We start from the raw sequence: 27,819 nt of genomic DNA on the forward strand, positions 1-27,819 counted from the left end.
TTCTTCTCCCTCCTCCCCCTGTTTTCAAGCCGTGGGCCCATTGCCAGACTTGGGTCGGTTGCCATTTTGGATTTCCCTCGTCACGTCCTCGTGGGTTTGTGTAAGCAGCTCTCTGTCAGCTGCTGTCTGTCGCCTCTAGAGGGGGGCTTGCAGTCTCAGCACTCGCGATGCCCGGTCAGATCCCTGTGCTGTGGCTGTTTCGCAGCACCCCCTGCCCCCCCCTTCCCAGCAGGGGCCCTCCTCGCCCTCCGTACCCTTGGTGTGAGCCACAGACGTCTCCAGACATCGTGCCCAGTTGAGAGCTGCTGCTTTAGGGGCTTGACTAGGTTCAGATTCCGTTTTTGGACAAGGAAGTCTGCAGGCCTCACCCTGTGCTTCGGCTGTCCCCGCATCAGGAGACTCAGCGTGTGGTGGTTAAAAACACCAGCAGCTCTACGGAGACTCTGGCTTGCTTTATGTGAGCCTGGATTGTCAAAACTCCTCTTTACGTGTAACAGAAATTCAGGTGAATTCTGTACTGACCTTGTTTCTCAGTGAGTAATCGTTCCTTCTATAGATGAAGAGTAGTTTTACTCTTTCTACCATGACTCACTGCAAGCTATTGTATGTTTAGGAAAATCAGTTACAGTCGTGTAATAATGTATCCAAAATAGAATATTCTTTGACCCATTTTTCCTAAGAGATAGCTTGCTTAGAAGGACGTGGTTTTTTCTGACACTTTTACGTGTGAAATTAAAAGTAGAAATACGTGTTAACAACTGGTTCTTATTTTCCTGTGTCACTTTTTTGATTCTTTACAGAACGTCTTAATACAGCCAAAGTATGTTTAATAAAGTTCTTAAATGGCAAAATCGCATTGTTTTTCTCCTTTAGGAAATATGTGCAAGTGTGTGTCCAGAATTTGTCAGAACTGGACTTCCAGCTGTCAGACAGTCATCTCGTGGACACCGGCGATAGTACTGGCCTGCGACTAATACCGCTGAACACGGAATCCGAGCAGGTAAGCGTTTCCTAGGACCGAGCGCGAACCCCTCAGCAGAACACAGAGGAGAACAAGTGTGTCGTGATGTTGATGGAAGTGCGGTGCGCTTCAGCTGAGCCTTTCCGTGTAGAGAGCGAGCTCGCTGGTGGTCCGCGGGAAGCGTGCCCTGACGCGCAGCTGTGTCGCTGCGACGCGCACGTTGCGGTTCGCGGTGGGCCGAGCGGCACGGCACACGGAGTAAGAAATAGGCTGGTGTTTGTGTTTTTAGAAAAATTAAATCTTGCGTTTGTCAGGCTCCACGCACAGATTTATTCCGAGCTTGTCCTGATCAGTCTCAGGCTGATTGCGTGGACGCCGTCACCCCCAGAGACAGTGGCTGCTGCGTACGTGCCGGCCTTGCCCCGCGACGGGCTCTCGGGGGCCGGGGTGGCTCTGTATACAGGAGTCACGTTCACGTTCCCACTGCCTGCTTGAATCCTGGCCCTGTTTTTTCTGTGCATCGGTTGCGTGTGGTTTTAGACAGTCTGTGCTGAGCGTTTAGAAGATCAAAGGTTTTCTTAGTGGATGTCCGATCTTCAGCGTTTTCAAAGGATTTTTCCCAACATTTGAGCCATGTCAGATGCTCCCGGGTCTGTCACTGTGCTTACAGGTGTGGACTTGTTGTCCGGGGTGGTGCCGGTTCCCTTCCTCACTGCACTCAGCGGCCAACACACAGTAGTTGGCGTGGGTGTAAGGATGTCCCTTTAACTGTTTGATGACATTTCCCACTTTGGGAATGTATGGGCTACTGAATCCTAGTAACTGCTCTTTATGCTTTTTAAAACCGTCCCCTGTGCTGCAGAGCTTATGGAATCGCAAAGGCTGAGACCCTTCTGACCAGCTTGGTGTTCCCTTTTCTTCCTCGAGGGCGGCCGAGGGCAATGCTGGGGAGGCGGGCGTGGCAGTGCAGGCTGTGTGTGGGGAAGCGGGCCCTGGGGGACCGCCTCCCCCGACCCTCTCGCCCCCCTGGCGGGAGGCGCCGCCCGGGGCCAAGCGCCTGTGTTGTGCGCGCGCAGTGACGCCGGCCCTCTTTGCAGCGCATCCACAGCAAGCAGGCGGTGTTCTTTGTCTGGGAGCTGAAGTGGACGCAGGAGCCTCCCCCCTCCCTGCGCTGCCGGTTCTCCGTTGGATTCTCCCCCGCTGCTGAGGAGCGGCTGTCTGTCTCCTTAAAGCCCTATACTTATGAATTTCAAGTGGACAATTTTTTGGTATGTATCGCCTTATTTTCTGGTGGGGTTGTGCGGTGGCAAGGTGGAAGAAGGCATCATATTCTTTACCTTCTGTAAATCAGACAAAAGCTTTCAGTATAATGAAGCATCCAGTCGCAGAAAAGAGCACTTGGGGCGTGGAGGCCCCGACTGGCTGGTTAGAGCCCGAGGTCCGGTCGGGTGGCGCGTCTGACACTCGTGCCCTCCTGCACGGCTCCCGCCGAGCACGATCATCTCTGGAGACAGGACCCCCGCCTCTCCTCCCTCTTCTCTTCCTTACGCTGACTTGGTCGTGTCCTGCACCCGTTTCTTAGAGTCCTTTTATCTTGAGCGTTAGCTGCTACGTCTCTAGGTTTTTAGAAGAAAAACTGAAAGTATTATGGAAACTTACTTAAAGCAGATTTTCTTTAACCTGCACGTTAGGTGTGGAGCTAAAAGCAGCCTAGACCGAGGTGAGTAAAGGCAGTAGTTGTGTTTTGTTTCTGTGGTGAGATGATGGGGTTTGGTGTTATAGGTAAATCAAAATATGGATACACAACTTTGTGGTGTCCCTTTTCTTCTCTTTACGACTGAGATCGTCATACACTTTATTTGAGAAGGTGTTTGTATAGCTCTTGACGTTAGCAATTTTTTTCAACACCTCCTTCCAACCAAAAGACTGTTTGTTTCGACCCTCCTGCTTCCTTGAGCTCTCCTTCTTAGCCTTAGAGTTAAACATAATCACTAGCATAGTTTCTCTTTTTATGGGACAAACAGGTGCCCTTTTGATGTGATAATAGCAGCTGAACATTAAATTATTCATATGGTAAAGGGTCTGCATAAATTTAATCTGGTTTCCTTACTGCAGATGATGATTAACACTAGTTAGCAGTTTCCACTATTTTCTGTCTTTCTTGCTTCCTTTTCAAATTGAGCATAGGAAAAATTTTCCTTTAGAACTGAACAAGCTTAGCTAAAGGCCAGAGAAAAATACCTGGTGGATTGCTCTCTTCAAAACCAGTATTCTGACGATGAGAAATACAGATACCACTTTTCTTTTTCGGCTGCGTTGGGTCTTCGTTGCTGCACATGCGCTTTCTCTAGTTGTGGCGAGCGGGGGCTACTCTTCGTTGCTGCTCACGGGCTTCTCATTGCAGTGGCTTCTCTTGCTGCGGAGCATGGGCTCTAGGCACGTGGGCTCAGCAGTTGTGGCTCGCGGGCTCTAGAGCGCAGGCTCAGTAGTTGTGGCACATGGGCTTAGTTGCTCCGCAGCACGTGGGATCTTCCCGGACCAGGGCTCGAACCCGTGTCCCTTGCATTGGCAGGCAGATTCTGAACCACTGCGCCACCGGGGAAGTCCCCAGATAACCACATTTTTTTTAAAAGCTTCATTGAGATTTAATTTCTATGCCATGAAGTTCACCCGTTCGGAGTGTGCATGTCAGTGAAGTGAGCGTGTTGACAGAGCTGTGCTGCCGGCACCGTGATCGTGTTTTAGCACACTTTCACCCTCCCAAGAAGAAGCCTGTGCCTCGTTCACACTCACCCCCTCTCCTTCTCTCCTTCCTCTTCTCACCCTGGGCCACCCCTGATCCAGAGGCAAGTGTGCCTGTGCTTTGCCTGTTCAGGTGCAGTTGTGTTATGTGCGATCCTCTCAAGACTGGCTGCTTTCACGTGACAGGATGTTTCCAGAGCTCATTCATTTCGCAGCATGTTCGGGACTCCATTCTTTGTTGTGGGTGAATAATATTCCATTGTGTGCATAGGCCGCATTTTGTTTTCCATTTACCTGTGCTGGACATCTGGGTTGTTTCCACCTTGGGACTGTTATGAATAATAATGCTGTGAACATCCTTGAGGAAGTTTTCATGTGTACGTATGTGTTCCATCCTCTTAGGTAAATTCCTCGGTGGAGTTGCTTAACTTTTTGAGAAGCTGTTAAACTGTTTTTTAAAGAAGCGTCACTTGATATTCTCTCGGGCAACGGTGAGGTTCCAGTTTCCACATTCGCACCAACACTTGTTCTTGCTGCCCCTTGACCGCAGGCGTCCCAGTGGGCGTGAGCTGGTCTCTCATGACGGCCCACGATGTTCAGTATCTTTCCTGTGCTTCTTGGCCATTTGTGTGTCTTCTTGGAGAGATGTGTCTATTCATAGCCTTTTTCCATTTCTCAGTGGGGTTGTCTTTTTATTGAGTTGTAAGTGTTTCTTTGTATGTTCAGGTCCTTATCATACATATGATATGCAGATATTTTCTCCCATTCTGTGGTTGTATTTTCACTTCTCTTGATGGTGTCCTCTGAAGCACGAAAGTTTTAATTTTGGTGAAGTCCAACCTTAGTCTCTTATTTCTTATACATTTGGTGTAGGAGCCAAGAAACCATTGTTTATCCCAAGTTCAAAAAGATGTCCTCCCATGTTTTCCTCTAAGAGTTTTATAGTTTTACCTTTTACATTTCAGTCTACGATCTACTTTGAGGTAACTTCATGTATGGTGACAGGTGGCGGTCCAGATTCATTCTTTCCATGCGGTGCCCCTATACCATCCATTGAAAAGACCCTTCTTTCCCCGTTGAATGGTCCTGGCACCCGTGTTGAATATCTGCCGAGTTGATTTCTGGGGAGCTCACTTGTAGGCGCCGTACCCGCAGCCTCTGCAGCTGCTGTCAGCAGGCCCCTTGCTGCCGACTTAGGCTCAGCTGCCCCCGCTTCCCGAGAGCAGCCAGGAAGCCGTGTGCGAGGACACGCACTTAGGGGCGCGGCCGCCTTGCCACTCTGTCACTTGGAGCTGCCTCTCCAGCTCTCAGCAGTCGCGCTCGTCTGGCTGCCCTTGCAGCCCTTGCAGACCGTGCGGGCTCCGGCTGTGAGCTTCTCGGGCCAGGGCCGCTAACTTCGGCCCCTTTGGTGTTGCCGTTCTCTCCGTCAGAAGGGGGTCAACCGCGTGGGGGGGGCCCGGGCTGTGATCCCTCGTGCGGGCTTGGGACCTTTGTCCCGGGTGGTGGGCAAGTGTGAACACGTGTGACTACCAGACAGGTCCCGGAGAAAGAAGCATTATGGAGAAGGTTCATTATGGACCTTTCCAAGGAACTCCCGTTAATTTTGCTAGTTGTGATGCTGGCATTGTGTTTCATTAAGAAAACGTCCGTACCGTTTAGTAACGCATCCTGAAGTATATATGGGTGAAGTGACAGGTCTGGAATCTGCTTTAAAGTGGCGCGGGCAGATAAATCAGTGTGGATCGACGGATGGCGGAGGCTCATGAAGCAGGATCTGACCCTGACTGTGGGTGACAGGCCCGTGCAGGGTCACAGGCCGTCCTTCCTCCTCCTGAGATGCTTGGACGTGTTCTCATTAGGAAGAGAGCTTAAGGCTCTTGAGGCGGGGCTTCCCGAGGGCATCGTCTCTGCAGGGAGGCAGCGGTCGGGGAGCGGACGCACAGCTCCTCCTCTGGTCCGTTCTCTCTCGGGTCTGCGGGCGGCACCGTGGGCCCCAAACAGCATTTCTTCAGACGGTTTATGTGTCTCCTTTGCCCTTCCCTCTCCTTTCTTGCCCAGACCCTGTACAATGTGAGGGCGGAGATATCGCCCCCTCCGGGGACAGAGCTCTGTAAGACAGGCGCCCTCTGCTCCTTGGAGGTGTGCGTCACGCGGCTCTCGGGCCTCTCGGAAGTGGACAAGGATGAGGCGCTGACGGAGTGCGACGAGTGCTTCTCCACGAAGCTTATGTACGAAGGTGGGTCGAGCGCGTCTTTCCCTGAGCGCTGTGCTCGCCCCCGCCATTCACAGAGCGCCGTGCTCCTCGCCGGAAGAGGGGACCGTCTAGACTTGAAAGCGCGCGTTCGAACGCTCCAGTGTATGACCTGGTCCTGGGCCCGCGGGATGCTGAGCCTGGTTACCGCGGAGTCATTCTCCTAGCAGGCACTCGAGCAGCCCTGGGGCTCCGGGCTGAGCCCACAGCGGTGCCTAGAGCCGCCCTGTCCTCTCTGCCCGTGAGTCAGGCCCACCCCCGAAGCAGAGCCCAGACCCCCTTGCGCAGCAGGCCAGGCGTCCTGTAGCCATGCTCCTGCGCTTCCCCTCCAGCCCCTTTCACCCCCTTTCCCCTCGCCCCCCACCCGACCCCGGCCCTGACACGCCCGGGCCCTCCTCCCTCCCCAGTCTCTGCCAGACAGCCCTTTGCAGCCCCCCTCCTCCTGGGCCTGGGCTTCTTCAGCAGTGGTTCTCAGGTTTTGGCATCAGGCCATCGATGCTCTTAAAGTAATTAAGGAGGCAAAGATTTATTTACTTATTTTAAAATAATAGGGAAGCCATTTCCTGATAATACTCTTGAAAAAGAACTATTTTCCAGATCAGTAAATAGAGCGAGAAGAATGGCGTTTTGCAGCCTTTCAGATCTCTTTAATGTCTGGCTCATGGCAGGTGCTGAATTTCCCTGTCTGCTGCATTCCATCTGGTGATGTCCCGTACTGGTTAAGGTAGATGAAGAACCTCCAGTCTCGCACAGATTTGTAACTGGTAAAGGGAGCACTCTCTCTTAACAGCCTTCAGACAACTGGATGTTCTCTGATACGCCACCAAAACTCAACAAGCGGTAGTTTTTGACAGGCTGGTTACAACGTGGAATCTGAAATCACATGAGTGAGCGTTTCATGCTGTTTCATTCAGTCCTTTCATCTGCCTTGAGTTCTGGAAGGATCTTTCACCCGGGCACGTTTGGTAGCCCCGCACCTCCGTCATTTGTGAAACACGATTCCTGAATTGTGCAGCCCCTGTTCGTTGTTCAGGGCCACAAACTCGTGCTGGTCTCAGGCTCACGCTGGGCCCATCACGAGGGTCTTGGAGTGCCGGGACCCTGCCAAGCTCACAGTGGCAAAGGCAGTTTTCCAAAATGCTAACTTTTGATCAGAGTTTCGAACTGTATCATGGGCAACTTCTTTGAAGTGCCAGGCTTGTGCCATTCATTTAGAAGCAGGCGTCTGCCGGATGCCTGAGGCTGACGGGCTCGCTGGTGAGGCCCCAGCGAGCTCAGTGGCCTGGCAGCCCGTGCTGTGCCCCGGCCCGATTCCCATGTTACGGGAAGCAGGGTGACGGATGCACGGACCTCTCTCCACTATTCTGCAAGCTCTTGTGAGTCTCTAAGCATCTCAAAATTAAAGTTAAAAAGAGAGATGTGTACGAAAGGGTTGAATTAATGAAATTAAATTGATTCTGACTGCTTCATGAGGGCATCCTTAGCTAAAACTGGCGCTCTTTCCCTGCAAGTCTGTGGTGGCGAAGAACACAGTGCCTTGACTCTGAGTGCACGTGGGGCCCCGGCTCACACTCAGGCCCTCGCGTTCCCACCAGAGGGCGCGTCAACACCGAGGAAGGCAGGAGTGTGCCCTCACGGCGCCCTGCAGACCAGCTCGGGGAACCCCTGCTCCGGTGCCCCTCCCCGATGCTGCTGTGGCTTCTGCCCGGCCTCCTCGAAGGCCCCCGGCCCCCTGTGGGAAGGTCGCCCTCTGCCACCCCTTCTTTGCTCATGGAGCGTCCAGTCACGTGCTCCTGGGCTCTGGCTTTGTGCCCGTGGCAGGAACGCTCTGACCTCCGTGCACGGTCATCTGCTGCCCGAGGACAAGCAGCACCTGTCCTCCTTACCTCCTGAATGACCGCTCGGTTAGGTGTTTGAATCGCACCGAGTTGCCTCCCGCTTGTGGTTTAAGTTGGTGTTTGTCATAGCACCTGCCATACAGCAAGCCCCTCTGCGGTACTCATAGAGGAGCTAGGTGCCTGACCTGCCTCTTTTCTTCCCGTCCCATCAGAGGCTTCTTTGGGTGGCAGAGTTGGGGTCAGACCCCCCGCCAGAGGCGCCAGCTCCCCGCCCCTCCCCCATTCTGCAGCCGGAGCGACCGTGCCCTTGAAGCATCACACGGCGCTTTCGAGGGGATTTGAATGCAGAATTGAATCACTGCTCATTTATTAACTTGAGGAGGGAAAAGTGATTTTTCCCTGTGCACCCAACCTGTATCTTCCTTATGAAATCAGGTGCGTTTTACTTTGAGGTGCAGTTACGAGGCATCGAGGTACAAAGTATACACTCCGGTTCTGGACTTGGCATTGTGGAGTGTGAGGCTGTTGATGTTTCTTATTTTGGTGTGAACGCTGAAGGTCCCTTTTTGGGGTGCAAGCGGTGCTGTCCCTCTTTGTTTCAGTTGTCGACAACAGCAGCAATTGGGCGGTGTGCGGGAAGAGCTCCGGGCTCATCTGCATGCCCGTGGCCGCTCAGGCCACCCACAGAGTCCACATGGAGGTGATGCCCCTCTTTGCGGGCTACCTGCCCCTCCCCGACGTCAGGCTGTTTAAATACCTGCCCCATCACTCTGTGCACTCGTCGCAACTGGATGCTGGTAAGGACTCTGCGGCGAAGGCACCGTCCGGGGGGGGGGGGGCAGCTCCGTGCGGAGAGGCCACGGACTATGGCGTATGGGGACAGGCTTGCTGCTTAACAGCCCGTGTCCAGGGCCAAACACTAGTCAGGGTCACACGTCTTGGGCCCAGGACCCAGGCGCTAGATTCTCTTCAAAGGCAACGCCGCCTTTGACGTCCTTGTGCCCTGAAGGGCGACTCGGGAGGCTGGCGGCGCCCCCCCGGGCGGGGGAGGTCGGCGCGGGGCGGCCTCCATCTCACTTCCCGTGCGCTTTGCAGATAGCTGGATAGAAAACGATAGCCTCTCGGTGGACAAGCACGCGGACGACCAGGTGGACAGCGGCAGCGTCCAGAGCAGGGGCAGCGTGCGCTCGGTGGCCAGCAGCGACCACAAGGGCCTGCCCATGCCCCGGCTCCGGGCGCTGCCCCCCGGCCAGGCCTTCAACGCCAGCGCGGGCACGCAGGTCCTGGTCGTCCCCAGCCAGGACGACCACGTGCTCGAGGTCAGCGTCACGTGACCACGCCCGGGGCTCCCACCGTCCCCAGGCCGCGCGCGCGTGCACGCCCACGCCCACGCCCACGCTTGAAGGGATCCTGACTCGACTGTGACTCTCTCTCGCTCTAACCAGACTCTTAGTGATTCTGCCTGGCCGTGGACGCGTCAGAGAATTGCAGTGCGCCACTGGTCAGCTGAGTTGCGTCGTTATTTGTGTGCTGTCTGGGGTGTCAGAAGCCTGTTGTTTTCTCATCTCCCCGTCCCTGTGCTGCCGTCCTCCCGTGTTGGCCCAGAGCCCCACTTTCCCCTCACCCTCTGCTCAGGAAAGAGCTAGGTCCTAGCACTGTCACCTGAGCAGCCCGTCATCCGTCGGTTCTCTGTGGGAGCCTGGGGGTCTTTCAGGTAGACTCACAGCAGGCCTGGCAGGCTTCTTAGTGACACGTGTGTGCCTTTCTGGTCGCACGGCTGCCCGATTTCTGGACCAGGTGCATTTGTATGTCTCCTAAGGGGTAAAACACAGTCCTTTACCCCAGATCATCTAGCTGTGCTTTTCTAGAATAACACCCTTTCTGGGCGGGGGGATGGCGCTGGGGGTTGGGTGGGGAAAGAACAAAACCCCTTCTGTGCCTTGGGATGTCAAACTGGGTGGACCTGGAGCATCCATCAGCTGGAACCATTTTAAAGGTACTTTAAGACTAGACCAGGGCACGAGAAAGAACTCGGTATTGAAATAATTTGGAAACAAATGTTTCTGGAACCCTTTCTCCCTTCTCCCGCGATGTGGATTAGGTATTACATACACATGGAATTAAATATATATTTATTTTAATTGTCATTGTGTCTGTGGGGGTTAGTACGTTGCTTTTCTCTCACCTTTAAATTTAGTCTTTACATGTAACTGTAACTGTCTAATGAATATTTTTCTTTTGCACCTTAAGTCTCAGAAATTAAGAGGTTCCATTTAAATGACGATTAGAGGGGTCTCCTCCGTGTATTTCTCGTCTGGTTGTAGGAAGGACGAAAGTCTTGGGCTGTTATTCTCTGCTGTCCACTACCTTGCGGTCATACCATGCAAATGGGTTAATTTGCTCTAGGTTGTAAATTTAATTGTACATATGGTCGATTTATTATTTTTAAAAGTACAAACTAACTGATGTAATGTTTAAGTTGCACCAAAAATCAAGGACAAAATAAACGTGTGTTTGTTTTTATTGGTGTGAAAGTCACAGCTTGTAAATAAGTGTTGTATGTATTAAACCTTTTCCAGCTGTCCAAAGCGATGTATTTTTGTACATAAGAAATAGAGAACTCTTAATTCACTGGAACAGTGTGGTTGGAATTGAACTTGACCAGATTAACACGAGTGTAGCCGGTCCAGCAGAGGGTGGGGCCTCGTGAATAACCTCAAACGTGTGAGCGGTGGGGAAGAAGGAGCCTTCTGCAGCAGCTGCCACCGTCCTGGCGTGCCACTTGCTGGAGGTGTGGGCCAGGAAGGCACAGCGCAAAGTGAATATAGAGCAGAGCAGGTGCTTTCTGTGCGCGGTCTTGGCTCGCTTAACAAGTGAAGGTGGTGATCCCCGCCCCCCCCCCCATGGTTTTCATTTGTAGAAATTGGAGAAGTGTGCAAAGAAGATAAATATATGTTTAATTAAACTTTTCAGAAATTTACCTTTCTTACGTACAGTTTAAAACTAATAAATGAGGCAAATTAGAAGTTCAGAATCTAATGATAGTTTAGGGTTTCTAACGTAAGTTTGTTTTATTGTAAAAATTGATGATTGCCCTACAGATCCACCAAGCCTTTTGAATAAAGAGACCTTTGATATTTGATTCTGTCAGAAAAGCCTCTCATCCACGTGGTGAGCCTCGGAGCCCAGGGAAGGCGCCCTTGCTTCGTGTGTAATGTAGCGTTCGTTCCCTCTCACCTTCTGGGGGGGAATGGGAGTCAGTGCTTCCCTGATTTTTGGTGGACTTTTGTGCTAGGTTCTGATCCCAGGATGAAATTCTCTAACTACTTACATATTTAGAGGAGAAAAAAATGGAGGGGAAATCCAAAATGTTTATGGTAGTTTCTTATGTCTGGAAATTGAATGAAGGTCAAATTTATCTCAGGTTTGTTTTTTACCCCCTAATTACCCAAAAGATCTTTTGCAATCTAAGTTACTTGGGTGCCTCTGTTGTTGTTGTTGTTTTTAGCACAAATGAAGAATGTCACCTAAAACTTGGTCTTTTTTTTTTTTTTTTAACTAAAAGGCTGTAATTGGATTTTTGTTTTGTTTAAAATAAGGCTTATGTGTTTGAGACAAGCTAAGCTGGTTTTGTTGGTAAAGGTGTAGCAGCTGTTAAACAATTGTGATGCCACGTACTGAATGTGCATCTAAGAAGCAGAATATGCAGCCATTTTACAAATATCTGTGGAAGATGTAAATACTAGCAAATGAAAAAGAAAATAAGTTATAATTTTGGTGAATTTCATAGGGTCTCCTGTGATTGGAAAAATTATAACTCTTCTGATTGTAATGTGGAAATTGTATTTAATCTGAAAATGACTTCTACCTACAGTTCCATTGTCAGCCCAGCCTGCAGTGGGTCGGGTTCCCATATCCGTCTTTAGTTGATGGGGCTGGGTATCCCATACAGGGTTAGTGGAGAAAGGACACACAGGCTTCTAGTCAATTTTTCTTTAGTGTTTAAAATAAAATTGAGTTACAAAATGAAATTAAACACTCCACGTGTGTACATAAAATGAAAACTTATACAACTTTTTATAAGAGAACAAACTAGGCTGATCAAAGTTTTATTGTCAACTGCGATCTTTAAAAGAAATCTCCTATGTGATTTTAAAATGTGAGTGTTCATGAAAATGCCCCTTTCTCTAAATGTATTCATCCTGTGCGTCAGGCTGTAAGACCCAAAAGCATTGTTGATATGGTTTGCTGGGATTCTGTGGCTGGAAAAGGTGACAAGTTGGTGACTTTGATACTGCAGGTATTAACTCCATTTTCATGGTTTACTATGAAAGTCATTTTTCACATTATTCTGTAATATATTGTTAGACTAAAGCCATTGTATTAAGACTGTTTAAAATGTAAGCATTATAATTCTGAAAATACACATTTTAAGAAGAAACTTGCTGCTGTGAACTTCATTCTTTTGTTGTGGAGTGTGAAAATTGAGTGTCTAAAGTTAAAGAACTTTCTTGTTTTATTTCCCTAATCCTTGTTCTTGACTCTAAGCATAGATTATTTACTTTTGGGGGAGCATTAGGGATTTTTTCACAACTTATTACCCAATAGCTCACTAGAAGTAAGACATTTCAGTGTTCAGAGTTCTCGAGGTTTTTGCAGACCTATTTGCCCAGCCTGAAGTTTGACAAGGTAAAACTGCCTCTGTCACGTTTGGTAGCACCGCTAATACAATTTCTTTTCTTCGGAAAAGGTTTTCAGTTTATTCAGTCTCGTTGTTTTGGTCCCCACTTCATAATCGAGAGCTTTCAAACGAATAAGCGTGGGGTTGGACTTTCTCACCCTCCTTGGTGCCTGAATGGCCCGTCAGGGCCCGTCTCAAGCCCGTGAAGATCCATAAGCCTGGACTGCGGTGGGCGGTGCGGGCGGGCAGGAACCCACGCCTCGGGGGCGGGGCCGGCTGGCTGGGGCTCCGCCTCGGGGGCGGGGCCACGCCTCCGGCGGCGCAGCTCTTCCGGGCCCAGTTGGGGGCGCTGTGGTGCGTTGGCGCTCTCCTGCCCCGGAAGTGCTTACTGCGGGCCGGGGGGCGGGGCGCAGAGGCCGCAAGCAACACACGTGTGGCGGCCGCGATGAAGTTCGCGTACCGGGTGAGTGCGGGCCGGGGGTGGTGCGGGGTCCTTAGCCCGGGGTTCCGGTGGGGTCGCTGCTCGAGACTGCTGCTTTGGGGCCAGGGAGCCGGGCCTGGGCGGGCTGGGTCCGGCAGCACCGGTCGGCCCCTCACCGTGCAGCCTGAGGCAGGCCGGGCGAGGGGCCGCGTCGCCCTGGACTGGGACGGAGCGGCGGGCGTGGGCGGGAGGAGCAGGAGCGCTGCGGGAGGGTCTGGCTGAGCTCCGAGAGGGCAGCGAGAACCAGCCCGGACTGAAGTCCTGCTTCCCGGAGCCCGCAGCGCGCGACGTGGGGAGGACGCGGGGACAGGCGCCGAGCCCACTGGAGCGCTCTTGCATCTTCCGCACGTCTCTGGACCCTTGGCACAGCGGGCCACCCGCGGGTTTGGCGCTCTGGGCGTTTGCGCGGCCCGGTCCGCTGCTGCCACTCCCCTGAAGGCTGTTCTTCCGCCGGGCCGCCGCCTCCGGCCTTTCCCCCTCCGGCCTTTCCCCCTCCGTCGGGTCCCAGCTCTTTACAGGCTTGCTCTGGCCCTGGCCACAGCGCGGCCCTCCAGCAGCTCCACCCCACACCCACGCTGCCCCCACCCAGCCTGGTCTTCTGTGACCCGAACCTCCCGCTGACCAGCTCCTCTCGGGCCTGATTTCATCCACGCTCTCCATTTCTTGGGTCATCTCCCCAGTTCCGACACCACTGCCTTCTGTGTGGAAGGGCACCAAAGGCTCACCGATTCCCTGCATCTCTTCTGGCTCCCAGGGTCGCTTAGCGTGACCTTCGAAAAAGGGGAGCGATCACGGTTTACTTCTGCTTAGAACATTGGCTGACCGGGCTCTCCTCGTGGCCTCCTTGGGGTTCCCAGGGCCCTGCCCGCCTGCAGCTCCAGATGCTCCTTGTCATCTGGGTTCCAGCTCAGGTGGCCCCTCTGAGGGTCCTTCCCTGACCACCCTCTGAAGTTCCTCTCCCTTTCCTGCCCACGGGGTTGGCTGTCTGGGCAGCACGGCGCTCTTGCAATCACAGCTCTGTCTCCATCGCCCACCTGCCCGACGTGGAGCCTGAGGGCGGCTGATGGTTGAATGAATGATTGAATGGATGGGCTGCAGCAGGTTGCCCTGTTCAGGAAGCCGTGAACCCAGGATGCACCTGGGACGCTGTTCCGTTGTCACAGCTGTTCTCTTCCTGCAACGTGGGTCCTGTCCTGTCCTCCACCCGGCAGACACCCTGTCTGGATGCTCTCACTGTGCCCCTTACCCCCCAGCGGGAGCTCAGGGCCTCTGGGGACTGGGCTCACTTCCTCCTCTCTCCTGCTCCGGGCCTGGCCTTGTAGGTGCCCAGGAAGTGTCCTGGGGGGTGGGGGGTGGCTAGCGGGACCCCAGGAATGATCAGGGAGCCTGCGGGGGTCTCTGCACCATCTCTTTGACCGGAGGCCTCGCTTAGCCCTTTCCCGGAGTTGTATTTTCTTTGTGTTAAGACAGCTTTGTTTTCTTTTCAGTTTTCAAATTTGCTGGGGACAGTCTATCGGTGTGGAAACTTAAATTTTACGTGTGATGGAAATTCAGTTATCAGTCCCGTGGGAAACAGAGTCACTGTGTTTGACCTAAAAAAGTAAGTTCACCAAAATGACGTTAACAGCCGTGATCATTGTAGTTGGCAGGTAAAAACACAGTGTCTTCCTCACCTCTCTTTAATAGCGTAGCACACCTGTTCCTATTAAACAGGCACTGGAGACAGAGCCCCCTGAGAGGGGGCTACGGGATTTACATAGTGCAGATGGGTCAGCGGCGGGACTGGCGGTAGGGACCCTGGTTTCTTCCTTCTAGTCTCTCAGCTGAACCCCAGGTAGTGAGGTTGTTGATGTTCCCTTCAGGGTAGTGGCTGCGTGTCACTTGGCTGAAACGTTTGGGAGGGGATGCCTGGGGCATGGGGGCCACCCGGGACTGCCGTCCTGCCGGCGCGCTCAGGTTCCCTCTGTCTCCTGCTGAGCAAGCACGTGGCTCCATTCCTGTCTTCTCCGGGGGAGGCCGTCACCCCTTGGCAGACGTGCGTGGCCCGGGCGAGACCCTCCTGTTGCAGAGGCTGCCTGGGTCTCTGCAGGCCTCGGTCTCCGAGTCTGTAAGGCGGGGCCGTAGCACCTGCCTTGCTTGCGAGTTGTTTCCTGAAGTGCGGGGCGCACGCAGGGCCAGCTGCTGACGGGGCATCACTGGCGTCGATGGTGACGGGGCTATCTAGAGGAATGACCACGTGGGGGCACTATGTAATAAAGAACAAAATCAGAGTGTGATCCAGTGGTTGTTTATTTTTACTTAGCTTTCCATTTTTCTGTGTTTTTGCATTTCTGCAAAAAGCTTTACGGGGCCTGCTGTCCCTGCGCTCACCCTCCCGTTGGACAGCTGGCTTGTTTTTGGTTTCCTGACTATGTGTTTCCAGGGTTCTCTCAGGATGAGGTCCTGGAAGCAAAATTGACACATTTGAAGCCCACTTTTAAGGTTTTTACATGCTTAGCGAAATTTTCTCGAGGACGTTGTCTTATTTCTTCTCCCTCTCGAGGGACGGGCGGTGGAGGAGTCCGGGGTTCTGGCAGACCTGGAGGGGTGGGGAGACAGGTGCAGGGCGGGTGCTGCTGGTCCAGGCCGGCCCGGTCCCCCACCCCTGCCTGATGACACGAGAGCAGCAGCTCAGCTCTGGTTTTTTGTCTCCCAGCAACAAGTCCAACACTCTGCCTCTGGCCACTCGGTACAACATCAAGTGTGTGGGGCTGTCCCCGGACGGCCGCCTCGCCATCATTGTCGATGAAGGTAACCGCCCTCGGCCGAGAGGTGGCAGAAGGCACGGGCTGGTGACTGCAGGGCGGGCGGGGCAGGTGTCCGGCTGACGCGAGGCCGACACTGAGACCCCTGGGGGTCCAGGCCCGCGCGGTCCCCTCGGCCGCTTCTGCGTCTGGGCCCCCGGTGGGCCTCGGGCGGGCACGCGGGGCGTCCTCCCTGGCCGTGTGCCGCCGGCGCCGCGCGGCTGGGCCTCACGACCTGATGCCTGCGTGCGACGCACGGGGCCTCACTCTGCTCTCCCTTTTCCCGCAGGGGGCGAGGCGCTGCTCGCCAGCCTGGTCTGCAGGGCCGTGCTGCACCGCTTCCACTTCAAGGGTGCTGTGCACAGCGTCTCCTTCTCCCCTGATGGCAGGTACGCACCTGCGGGCGGGGTGGGAGCTGTCGAGCTGCAGGCTCCCCCACGCCTGGTGGGCTCGGACATCACCGCGGCGGCCACAGACAGTCCCTGAGCCCGTGCCCCTCTGGGTCCCCCCTGGATCCGGTCTGCACAGGCCCCTCCTCTCCTCCCCTGGGGCTGGTGTTCACACCTCGAGTGGGAGGTTCTGCAGGTTCCTGTCCAAAACCGTCTCCGGAAGCTGTGCCCTCAGACAGCGGGCTCACGAAGGAGCCCTGGTGCTGAGCGGCACTGACCGCGGCCTTGACCCCCACTGGGAGGAGGGCGTGGCAAGTCCCGGGCCTGCTCTGGGCTCCAGGGCCGTGGGACGAGGGCTGTTCCCGGCTGCTCACGCCCAGGCTGGCCAGCTGTGCCGTGGAAGGAGCGGCTACAGCAGTCAGTGGTGAGCCCCGCCCCGTGTCCACCCTCCGAGACCCCGGAGAAGGCGTCCTGGGCAGGGGCCGCACCCGGGTCCTGTCCCAGGGCCTGTGTCTTGCGTTCGGTCCCACCCGGGGCTGTCTGAGCTTGGCCTGGCCTTGGTGACCACCCCCTGGGCCGGCGGGAGAACCTGAGGGGCCTCTGCTCCGGGGCAGAGGTGTGGCAGGGCCCGGGGTCTGTCCACCCGGAGAAGGGGGCACTCGGGGCCCGTGAGAGGCAGGGTTAGGGCCCCAGGCTTGCCGCCCGTAGGGCTGGCCTCGGAGCAAGAGAGCGGTCCTCTCCGAAGATCTGAGCTGGGCTCGGGCCTCACTGGCGCTGGATGTTGACGGCACCCGTTTCTGCGGCAGGAAATTTGTTGTCACCAAAGGCAACCTTGCTCAGATGTACCACGCCCCTGGGAGGAAGCGGGAATTCAATGCGTTTGTCCTGGACAAAACCTACTTCGGGCCGTACGATGAGACCACATGCATTGACTGGACAGACGACTCCCGGTGAGGCCTGGTCGGGACGGGGCTGGGCATAGGAGGGGCCCGAGGCGAACTGTAAGCAGCACCTGTTGGGGAACTCGGGGTGACTTGTCGCATCCCCGTCTTGTTTTCAAATGGTCTCTCACGAGCCTCGTGTGGCACGGGGCACAGGCCTGGCTCCTGGGTCTGAGTCGGGTCTGTCTGGCCCTCGTCACCAGAAACTAGAGCAGAGCGCGGCCCTAGATGAGGCCTGCGATAAGCCAGCGTGCGGTGGCCCGGCTTCCGGGGCGGCTGTGGGCAGGAGGAGCGCCGGCGGGCGCTGCCCAGCCTGGCTGCCGGGCCAGTGCTCTGGCCCAGCTGTCCCTGAGAGGGGCTGGCCGTGTCTCCGCTGCCCTGGGTTCTGTGCGCCGGGAGGGGGAGGGGAGGCTGATGGTGGCCGCCACTTCATACGCCAGGAGAGCAGTTCTCACGCGGTTGGCCGCAGCGCGTGGCACGCGGCCCCCAGGCGCGCAGTGCGTCCGAGGGAGACGTGGGCGGGCTCCTCGGGGGTGGGTCTGTGGGGAGGACCGGGCACCCCGTAGCCAAGCCTTCCTGCCCTTCCGCGGGTCCTGGGATCGAGGGCGGGTCAGGGAGGCGTGAAGAGCAGGCTCCCCAGGCAGCCCCCCACGGGCTCAGTGGTCGGTTCTCAGGCTCCCCTGGGCTGCCCCACCCCGAGAGACTGCTCTGCTCGGAGGGACAGTGACACACGTGCAGAGAGGCTCCTGGTCCCGGGAGAAGCACAGGTGGATGCAGCAGACCAGAGCTGTCCCCGCCTGGAGCCGTGGGCGTCTCCCCTGTGCCCGGGGACCCCATGGGGAGGCTGTCACCCGCAAGGCCCAGGCTGAGCTGCGACTCCCCCGTCCCCCAGGTGCTTTGCGGTCGGGAGCAAAGACATGTCCACGTGGGTGTTTGGGGCCGAGCGGTGGGACAACCTCATCTACTACGCGCTGGGGGGACACAAGGATGCCATCGTGGGCTGCTTCTTCGAGTCCAGCAGCCTGGACGTACGTCCCCGGTCACAGCCTCGAGTGGGCGCCGGGCCCTCCCCTGCGGCTGCTCCCGGTTCCCTGGGGAGGCTGGGGCCGCGGTAGCCGGGGCAGGCTTGGGAGGTGTCTGTGCAGCCTGGGCCACCGTGGGCTGGGGGTCAGGGTGACCCAGGCTCTCGCGCCTCCCTCCGCAGCTGTACACGCTCAGCCAGGACGGCGCCCTGTGCGTGTGGCAGTGCGACACCTCCCCCGAGGGCCTGAGGCTGAAAGCGCCCGCGGGCTGGAAGGCGGACCTGCTGCAGAGGGAGGACGCGGACGAGGGCGAGGACGAGGACGAAGACGGGGCGGAGAGGGAGACCGCCGTCCACGGGAAGGCCGTGCCGGCTGCCGAGGGGCAGCAGGGGAAAGTGAAGTACTCGCGGGTGGCCAAGTAGGTCTCCTGCCTGCACGGGGCGGGCCTGCGCCCTCTGGGGCCGCGTTGTGATTCCTGCCCCGGGGCCCCGGGCGGGGGTGGGCAGGTGAGGAGTCGGGGGTACCTGGGGAAGTGCTGTCCCAGGCAGACCAAGGGTCAGGAGCTGGGCGCGCAGAGCTGCGAGTGTGAGGACGAGGTAGGTCACCCTTGGGAGGAGGGGCAGCATCGTCAGGCCGCCCTCCGCATGCCCTGGGGGTCGGGGTGGGGCTGTGGGACCGCTGAGCTCTGTGGTCCTCCTCCCACGGTTCTTGTGTCCCTGCCTGCTTAGGTACTTCTTCAATAAAGAAGGAGATTTCAACCATCTGACAGCTGCAGCATATCACAAGAAGGTCCACCTCTTGGTCACTGGTTTTGCTTCTGGAATCTTCCACCTTCACGAGCTCCCAGAGTTCAACCTCATCCACTCCCTGAGGTCAGCGACTCGGCTGTGTGTGGTCATGTGTGCGCGCGCGCGTTCTCAGTCCGCCGGCGGACGGTGGGGGAGATGGAAGCCGTGCTGTGCCCGTCTGGACCGAGGGCCGTGGAGTGGCCAGGAGGCCCGGCCAGCCACACGGATGGCTTCCCAGGACACGTGCGCCTTCCTCTGTCCTGGATTAGAGAGACTGGGGACGCTGCTGCCCTGTCCCCATCGCAGACGTGCAGTCTCCTCGGCCCCATCCAACCCCCAGTCAGGGGGAGCTTTGGTTCCACGCGTAGATCACATCGTTTTTATTTCCCGTTCTCCATTTTCTTCTCTTGCGTCTTTGGCACGTTGAGAAAACTAAAAGTACTGGTTTCCCGAAGTCACGCAGCTTCGAGGTTTTGAACGCGGGGCAAGAAGACTGGGTTTTCTGATGCGCTCGGTGAAGTGAATCATCTGTGTCTAGTTAAGGGGTGGGGAGGAAGTGGGTGCTGCTAGCGGGGAGACCTGGCCCCGTCCTCACTCGCACGGCCACCCCGGGGAAGGGGTGGGGGCCCTTGCCGTGCCGACCGAGCCCCGCGTTTCTCCGCAGTGTCTCGGATCAGAGGGTCTCGTCCATCGCCGTCAACGGCTCTGGGGACTGGATCGCCTTCGGGTGCTCAGGTTGGTACCTGGGTTTGCGAGGACAGGAGCGGGACTCTTCCTCCGGGAAGCCTGCCACCATCCCGCCCCCCGCAAGGTGCTGCGCCAGGCCAGCAGCCGCTGGAACCTCCCGCACGAAGGCCTCGCTGAGTCCCGAGCCCCGTTGCCGCCTGAATTCCGGCCTCCCTCGGCAGCGCCTGGCCTGTCGCCTCGGCCTCTGGCGGGTGACGCGGGAGGGTGGCGTCTCCGCGCCGGGGCCCTCGTCGAGGCGGAGGCTGACGGCACCTGCCTGCGGCCGAGGCGGGCGCGGTGTCACGAGCGGTCCCCGTGTGCCCCACAGGCCTGGGCCAGCTGCTGGTGTGGGAGTGGCAAAGCGAGTCCTACGTGCTGAGGCAGCAGGGCCACTTCAACAGCATGGTGTCCCTGGCCTACTCCCCCGACGGGCAGTACATCGTGACCGGCGGCGACGACAGCAAGGTGGGCCGCGGGGGGTGGGGGGGAGTCGGAGGGGTCCTGTCCCCACTCTGTCCCCATTCTGCTGGCCTGGCTGAGGCGGGGTGCCACACCGTGGCCAGGCCCCGACTTGGGGTCCAGCCTGGAGCTGCAGAGCCCACCCCGCCTCATCTGGCTTCCTGAGAGGCCTTTTGCAGACTTGCCCGGTCTGAGGGGAGAGGCTTTGGGTGTCTGTTTCCCCCTTCTGGGCTTGGTTTTTCTGGGCACGCCTAAGGGGGCTCAGACGTGGGAGGCTGCCCCCGTGGGGTGTCCTGAGCCGCGGCGCTGCCCGCCACAGGTCAAGGTGTGGAACACCCTCAGCGGCTTCTGCTTCATCACTTTCACGGAGCACTCGAGTGGGGTCACCGGCGTGACCTTCACCACCACCGGCTACGTCATCGTGACCTCTTCCATGGACGGGACCGTGCGCGCCTTTGACCTTCACAGGTGACCTTCCTGTGGGGAGGCCTGCCCCGCAGCCCCTCCCCGTGTGCTGGGCTGTGACAGCGAGGCGGGGGGGTTCTGGGCTCGTCGGTCAGACACGGGGTGAGGCCCACCGGGACCGTCCCGACCGGGCTCTCCTCCCGCAGGTACCGCAACTTCCGCACCTTCACGTCCCCGCGCCCCACCCAGTTCTCCTGTGTGGCTGTGGACTCGAGCGGGGACATCGTCTCTGCTGGGGCCCAGGACTCTTTTGAGATCTTCATCTGGTCCATGCAGACGGGCAGGCTCCTCGACGTAAGGGCCGCGAGTCCAGGAGCTGCGCTCTTGCCCGGGGGCTGGGCTGTGGGGAGGGGGCCTGGCTGACCCGAGAGGAGTGGGGTTCGGAGTCACACCCCTGGCACGGGCAGCACCATTTACACGCGTTTCCTGGGCGGGCTCCCCTTCCTGGCCCACGCTGCAGCCCAGCGGCCACGGCCTCTGCACCCCGGGGTGGCCCGCTGGGCGTCTCTCGTCCTCAGGGCTCCTTTCTGAACGGCCGTAGGTTTTGTCTGGCCACGAAGGGCCCATCAGTGGTCTGTGTTTCAACCCAATGAAGTCGGTTTTGGCCAGCGCCTCGTGGGACAGGACGGTGCGTCTGTGGGACATGGCGGACAGCTGGAGGACCACAGAGACGCTGGCCCTCACCTCTGACGGTAAGCGGCAGCCGGGCACCCGGGGGAAGGCCCGGTCTGGGGCGCATCGTTGGATAAAGCCAGGGCTCCGAGCGCCGTGGGCTGTTCGGGTTGGTGGCCTGGTTTTGTCACTTGGCATCGGGCTCCCCCAGGGGAGCAAGCCAGGGGCCCTGCTGTAGCACCTTCCTCGGCCTGAGGCCCTGTCCTGGAGCCCCACCGCCCGCGCTCGGGGGCAAAGCGTCCTGGTGCGTAGCCGGCCGGGCTGCAGAGCTGGTGGGTCACGGCGAGGACTGCGCTGCCTGTGTCTGGCCCCCACGGAGCCCAGTCGTTGGCCCCGGGGCCCGTGGTCTCTGTGGTGGTCTCTGCTTCCTGCCACCCGACCCGGCTCTGGTTCAGGCTTTTAGCCACTGGCCCCCTGTGTCTTCTGGGGGCCTCCGTACCACCCCCGCCTCCAGCTTGTCTGTCTCTAGCCAGCCCGTGACCTCCGTGTGACGCCTCCCGCCCAGAGCCCTCCACTGGGCCGCCCCCGATCGGTTATGCCTTGTGTGCGCCCTGCGGCCCGCCGGGCCCTCAGGGCGCCGGGATGAGGGCGGCTCGGTGCGGCCCATTGGCCGGAGCCCGGGGTCTTCCTCGGCCCTAATTCCGCGCCTCTCCTCAGCTCTGGCCGTGACCTTTCGCCCTGACGGTGCCGAGCTGGCTGTGGCCACGCTGAACTCACAGATCACCTTTTGGGACCCCGAAAACGCGGTGCAGACGGGCTCCATCGAGGGCAGGCACGACCTCAAGACGGGCAGGAAGGAGCTGGACAAGATCACTGCCAAGCACTCGGCCAAGGGGAAGTGAGTGCTCGGTGGGGCTGTCCCGGAGCCCAGGAGCTCCTCAGCGGGGGCCCCTCCCAGGGGAGCAGGGTGTTGGCGGGGTCCGTGTGGATGAACCGCTTCTGCACCCTCCCACCCCGAGGACCAGGATCCGTGGGCCCGTTTTCAGTTCTCTCGGTGCACCCCTGCCAGGGTCATGCCGGGCCCCCTGGTGACTCTGTTTCACCTTTTGAGGACCCCCCCCCCCCGCCAAGCGTGCACGGGTTACACCCCCCAGGGCAGGGGCTTCTGCTGTCCCCACATCATTAACGATACTCCTTCCTGCCTGTTTTTAAAAATCCCAGCTGTTCCGGTGGGTGTGAGCTGGTGCCTCACGGTTTTGGTTTGCCACGTCCCTGAGCAATGACGTTCTTGGCATCTTTTCACTGGCCATTGGTGTGTGGGCTTTTTTCTCCAGAGCATCTGCCTGTTCTAATGGGCTGTTTGTATTGCTGAGTTGTAAGAGCTCTTTGAGTACTTGAGACATGAGATCCTTATCAGATATACACTTCGCAAGTACCTTCTTCCTCCTGTGGCTCCTCTCCACTTTCTTGAAGGTGTTGTTTGAAGCACGTTTTTAATTGTGACAAAGTCCCACTTGTATGTTTTTTCCTTTGTCGCTTGTGCTCTCGGTGTTGTATCTAAGAATCCTCTGCCCAATCCAAGGTCACCGTCTCGAGTCCTGTGAGCCAGCAGGGCAGCGAGCGCCAGGTTTCTGGTCCTGCGGGCCTGGGTAGATGCCCCTGTGAGCGCCGCCGTGAGCGAGGTGGGTGGGCGGGCCCCTCCCCGTGGCCCTTCTGGGAGCCACCCTGCCTCTCGGAAGCTGCAGCGTTGCCTCTCCTCCAGGGGCCGTGCTGCCCAGAAGGAGCCTGGTGACTGGGCCAAGGTTCTGACCCTGCGTTTAGGCCAGAGCCCCGGAGGATGCTGGGGAGGGTGCTGTTCGCCTTCTGGGTGGCGGCTGAGTCCGCGCCCCCTCTGTGCAGGGCCTTTACCACCCTCTGCTACTCTGCGGACAGCCAGAGCATCCTGGCGGGAGGGATGTCCAAGTTTGTGTGCATCTATCACGTCAAGGAGCAGATTCTCCGGAAGAAGTTCGAGATCTCCTGCAACCTCTCTCTGGACGCCATGGAGGTGAGCGAGCACTGCAAGGCCTCAGAGCAGGGCCCGGGGGCTGCCCGGCCTCACCCACGGCCCTGCGCACGCCCTGGCTCCACGGGGACCTGGGGGTGGCGGGGCTCTGGACAGGTGCGCCTGCCCGGGTTCACCCGCTCTGGCCCCCCTGCCGGGCGAGGGGCTTCTGCGTGCGGCTGTAAGCCCGGCCCCTCCTGGCTGTTCCGGGGTGGGCTGTCCTCGTCATGTCCCCGGGGCCGTGCGGCTCCCTCGCAGGCTCACGCGTGCCCTTCGCCCGGCTGTCGGGTTAGAGCATCCGCGCACCACGGGGCTGTGCCCGCGGGAGCCCGGGGGGGCCCTGCCCTGTCCCGTCCCAGGCTCCTCCACATGCCCCATGGGGTTCCAGGCGGGGCTGGCCGCCCCCCAGCCTGTGTGGGTGGCACAGGAGGGAGCTGGGGCAGACGGGCGCACCCTCCCTGCACCTCCTGCAGTGAGATGTCCAGGTCTCGCCCTTTAGGAATTTTTGAACCGAAGGAAAATGACAGAGTTTGGCAACCTGGCGCTCATTGACCAAGACGCCGCGGAGGAGGGCGGGGTCACGATACCGCTGCCGGGCGTAAAGAAGGGTGAGCAGAAGGTCCTCTTGTGTCCCCCTGGCCAGGGCACGGCAGGCCGCCCTGCTCACCACCTGCTTTGCCTGGGGGATGGCGGGCGGTGTTGCTCTCGTCGGGGCTGCAGCGACTGACGTCCAGGAACTCTGGCACCGGTGGCCAGGGCGCGGGGTCCCACCTGCGAGCGGCTGGGCATCTGGCCGGTGCCCAGCCCTGTGCCTCGCGCCTGCCCCCACGTGGGCTTCAGGACAAGCCCAGTGTCGGGCTGGCAGCCTCCCCGGCCTGAGGGGCTGGAACCCCCTGCCTCGCAGCCTGGGCTGGGCAGGGCTTTTCTCCGGAATGGACAAGCCAGCTGCTGGCTCGGCCGGAGCCCTGAGGGCTCGTCCGTGGAGGCCCGCAGCGCCCCTGAAGCAGCACCTGAGGCCCCGACACGGGCTGCTGCTCCTGCTGGGTCTGCAGGGCGGCCTCCCTCTGTGGGGCGAGTGGTGAGGGACGTGCTGCCCCGTGACGGGCGGTGTGCCTCTGTTCCCAGGTGACATGAGCTCCCGGCACTTCAAGCCTGAGATCAGGGTGACTTCGCTCCGCTTCTCTCCCACTGGTGCGCCAGGTCATGGATGTGGGAGGGGTGGGCCTGGTCCCGATGGCCTTCCGGGCCTGCGGTGTGCACAGCGGGCCCGTCAGCCCACTCGCGGGCCGAGGGCAGCACGGAGCCTCTGGCCGGCTCTGGGCACCGCCGAGCCCCGGGGGTGAGACGTGGCCTTCTTTGTCCCCGCTGGTGGACGGCTGTGGAAGCTGTGGCTTCAGACACACCCAGCTTCCAAGCGGGGAGGTGGGCACCTGCCCTGAGCGCCCTGCCCGTGTGCCTGTGGGGCCGACCCAGGAGTGTCCGGCAGGGGAGGGAGCAGGACGCGGCGCTCCTTCCCCCTTGTTGAACTCAGGACCCCGGGGACGTGTTCAGCAGCTGTCCTTCAAAAAATGGGGAAAAGCGGAAATAAACGTTCAGGAAGCCTTTGCTAAGTCTGCTTGATTTCCCAGGGCGCTGCTGGGCGGCCACCACCACCGAGGGGCTCCTTATCTACTCCCTGGACGCCCGGATGCTCTTTGACCCGTTCGAGCTGGACACCAGCGTCACGCCTGCGCAGATCCGGGCGGCGCTGTGCCAGCGGGACTTCACCAGGGCCATCCTCATGGCCTTCCGGCTCAACGAGAGGAAGCTGCTGCAGGAGGCCCTGGAGTCGGTGCCCTGGGACGAGAGTGAGCCCGGGCCAGGGCCGGGGAGGCCCGCGGGCCACACGCGGCGGCCGGTCTCTGCACGTGCAGAGCTGTGAGCGCGTCTCTCCTGACAGGTGCTTTGTGGGCTGAGTGGGACCTTCCTCCTTGTCTTCCAGTTGAGGTCATCAGCTCCTCCCTGCCTGACTTGTACGTGGAGAAGGTGCTGGAATTTCTAGCTTCATCCTTCGAAGAGTCTCGCCATCTAGAATTCTACCTCATATGGACTCAGAAACTGCTTATGGTCCACGGACAGAAGCTCAAGTCCAGGTACGACCCGCCCGCCCCCTCGGCCACCTGTCACTGGGTCGGCCGCCCGTGCGCGCGCACGGACCGGGGCCGGCGTTTACAAGCGGACGGCGCGGAGCAGGTCCGGGTGGCCTCGTGGCGGCCGCCCACGCTGAGGGACGTCTCCTTTCCAGAGTGGGGACACTGCTGCCGGCGGTTCAGTTCCTTCAGAAGAGCATCCAGCGCCACTGGGACGACGTCTCCAAACTGTACGTGTCTCGGGAGTGGCTGATGGGCAGGGCGGGGCTTTCTCTGTCACCAGCGGGTTCCTGTTGGTTCCACGGCAGGGCCGCTCCCCGTGTCGTCTGATTTGGGGACAGGAGGCCCCCGCGTCGGTCTTACTGACGTGAGCCCCGTGTGCCCTCGGCAGCTGTGACTGGAACCGCTACAGCGTGCAGTACGCTCTGGCCGTTTCTAAGCAGCGGGGCCTGAAGCGGCCCTCGGAGCCAGCGGGCAGCGAGGAGGGAGCAGATGGGTCTGAGGACGACGACGACAGTCTGCGCCTGCTCGGGGGAGGAGACGGGGACGCCGACGGGCCGCGGGCGTAGAGCTGGCCGCCCGCAGCCCTGCTGGCTTCGGCCGGGGTGTTGGGCAAGGCGGGACCCCCACCGCGGGGGCAGCCGGGACGCGAGGGCGCTGTCGCCAGGACCCGCTGTCCTGCAGGAACCAGACGCGGCCACGGGGTCAGTGCGCGAGCTGACGGGTCCCTGGCAGGCACGGGCTTGGCACCCGGGGCCCAGGAGCGTCTGCCGTCGAAAGCACCTTGTGGAGAGGTGAATGGGCTCACGTGTGTAGACGCGAACTTCGTATGAGTTTTTATGTTTTTAACATAAAGCTTTGCTAATCTTAGAGATGAAAAAGACGTGTATCTCTGCAATGTAGGTATTAAGTCTGACCTCTGCATTTGAAATGTTTGTGATGTATCCTGGGTGTGACTGTCGTGCTGGGGGATCAGGGCCACCTGCCCGCTGGCGCTTCTGTGCCAGGGGACAGGTGAGCAGGGCAGGTGGCTCGTCCTCATGGTCTGGCCTAGGCTGCCAGCCCCGTCATCCCTGCACAGGGTCCAACAGGGAACATCTGCTTGACCCTGACCTTGGAGCGGGGCCTGGGGCTGGGCCTGGACAGGCTTTCCAGGGAGACCCATCAGACCTGCTGGCCAGCTCTGAGAGGAAGACTCCATCCTGCGATGCCCCTCGGGAAGGGTCACTGTGAGGGCAGCCCCTTGGTAACTACAGCCTCCAGGGTCAGGACACAGGCCCCAGCCTGCAGGTCACCAGAGGCGCGGCCTTGAGTCACTGGACGGTTATTAGGATGGACGGCGGGCAGGTTCTTGCTAGTCTGGTGGGGCTGTGTGCTCTCCTACCTGCTATGAAACTCGTGCCATCTTGGGATGGAGTCATTTCCTTTGTAAATATAATGATGTCTATCAGAGCTTTTTCTGTTCTTGGGTATTAAGGTAGAAAATAAATACATTGATAGTTGTGTATTTTAGATGCAAATAACTCATCTGTAAACCATCCCCGTGGTCCTGAAAGAAACTGGGATGGACCAGTTTCTTTCTGGATGGACCAGAAACTGGGATGTTTCTCTCCTCCTCCCACCTTCATGCCAGGGATTGTCACACACCGAGCTTGGGACACAAACACTGACTCACCTCTCAAAAGCCACTGCAGCAGGGGGTGAAAGGCAGTGTTGGGCCTGTCATCCTAACCCCCAGCTGGGGAAAGGTACACTCAGCCCTGCCAGCCCTCTCCCAGGCTCCCCCACTAATGATTAAAGGAGGACTAAGTAATATAACCATGACCCTCCTCTAGAGGCTACCCTAATACCCACTCCCGAAGCAAAATTCTCGTGTAATTTGACCTCCCCTTGCACCCTCTACAGTTCACTTAACGATGTACCTAAAGGCCTCCCTACAGAGCTCGGACCACCGTTCATCCACAAGCCAGGACACCCTAGCAAGTGGGACCCACTGAAAACTATAACCTTCCAACTTGTAAGTTTTCTCCGGAGGAGTCCAAACTGAGTCAGCAGAGGGACTGACCCAAACCAAAGGTGGTCTAGCCTTCCAAGGCTACTCCCAACCTGCCTGGAGGGCCTTAGAACACACTGGCTACCAAGAGCATCAAATGGCAAAAGTGGGTTCAAGCACACCAGAATAAGAGTTGCTGTAATAGGCCCCCAAACGAAGAGGCCTGCAGCTCACCAGACCCTACAAGCTGGCCCCATTCTCACGTCACTCACGTGCCACTAACTCATCTTTGGCCCCAGCCCGTTGGCCTCTGCAGAAACACACATGGATGACGATGTGGACACCAGGAGGATGTGTTCCTCTGTGGGGCCCAGAGAGCCACAACACCTAAAGGAAATGTCCCCGGCAAAGCCCACTGGGGTCCCCGGAAAAATAAGACGGAATCCAGGTGATATACGGTCCAACCTCTTTTGTGTTTATTCTAGTTTTACTTGCCTGTATGGGGCCGTGTGCA

General features: G+C 58.2%; 2 protein-coding genes across 6 annotated transcripts in view; both read left to right on the top strand.

The window, feature by feature from the left end:
* The window catches only part of TRAPPC10 (trafficking protein particle complex subunit 10), a 91,548-nt gene extending 79,315 nt beyond the window's left edge, over window positions 1–12,233 (top strand). For all 4 annotated transcript variants that reach the window (XM_059064774.2, XM_059064776.2, XM_067035216.1 and 1 more), the window contains exons 19-23: window positions 874–1,000; window positions 2,059–2,229; window positions 5,762–5,939; window positions 8,395–8,589; window positions 8,888–12,233. In XM_059064774.2, the coding sequence (XP_058920757.1) occupies window positions 874–1,000; window positions 2,059–2,229; window positions 5,762–5,939; window positions 8,395–8,589; window positions 8,888–9,126 (910 nt within the window). In that variant the 3' untranslated portion in view covers window positions 9,127–12,233. The remainder of the gene's footprint in view (window positions 1–873; window positions 1,001–2,058; window positions 2,230–5,761; window positions 5,940–8,394; window positions 8,590–8,887) is intronic.
* A 598-nt stretch (window positions 12,234–12,831) lies between these two features.
* On the top strand, window positions 12,832–26,819 carry PWP2 (PWP2 small subunit processome component). 2 transcript variants are annotated; one of them, XM_067035218.1, is made up of 21 exons: window positions 12,832–12,936; window positions 14,442–14,554; window positions 15,650–15,744; window positions 16,027–16,126; window positions 16,933–17,076; window positions 17,960–18,095; window positions 18,272–18,507; window positions 18,818–18,961; window positions 19,542–19,612; window positions 19,932–20,068; window positions 20,382–20,530; window positions 20,674–20,821; window positions 21,069–21,219; window positions 21,857–22,037; window positions 23,039–23,186; window positions 23,683–23,791; window positions 24,309–24,374; window positions 24,812–25,030; window positions 25,123–25,315; window positions 25,468–25,542; window positions 25,704–26,819. In XM_067035218.1, the coding sequence occupies exons 1-21, from the start codon at window positions 12,919–12,921 to the stop codon at window positions 25,879–25,881; spliced, it is 2,811 nt and encodes a 936-aa protein (XP_066891319.1). In that variant the 5' UTR covers window positions 12,832–12,918; the 3' UTR covers window positions 25,882–26,819. The 2 variants fall into 2 exon arrangements, with proteins under 2 accessions (XP_066891319.1, XP_058920761.1); XM_059064778.2 differs by having other exon boundaries at window positions 12,836–12,936; window positions 25,165–25,315.
* Window positions 26,820–27,819: the final 1,000 nt, after the last annotated feature.

The sequence above is a fragment of the Kogia breviceps genome, chromosome 5 (genome assembly GCF_026419965.1).
Source record: "Kogia breviceps isolate mKogBre1 chromosome 5, mKogBre1 haplotype 1, whole genome shotgun sequence".
NCBI lineage: Eukaryota > Metazoa > Chordata > Mammalia > Artiodactyla > Physeteridae > Kogia > Kogia breviceps.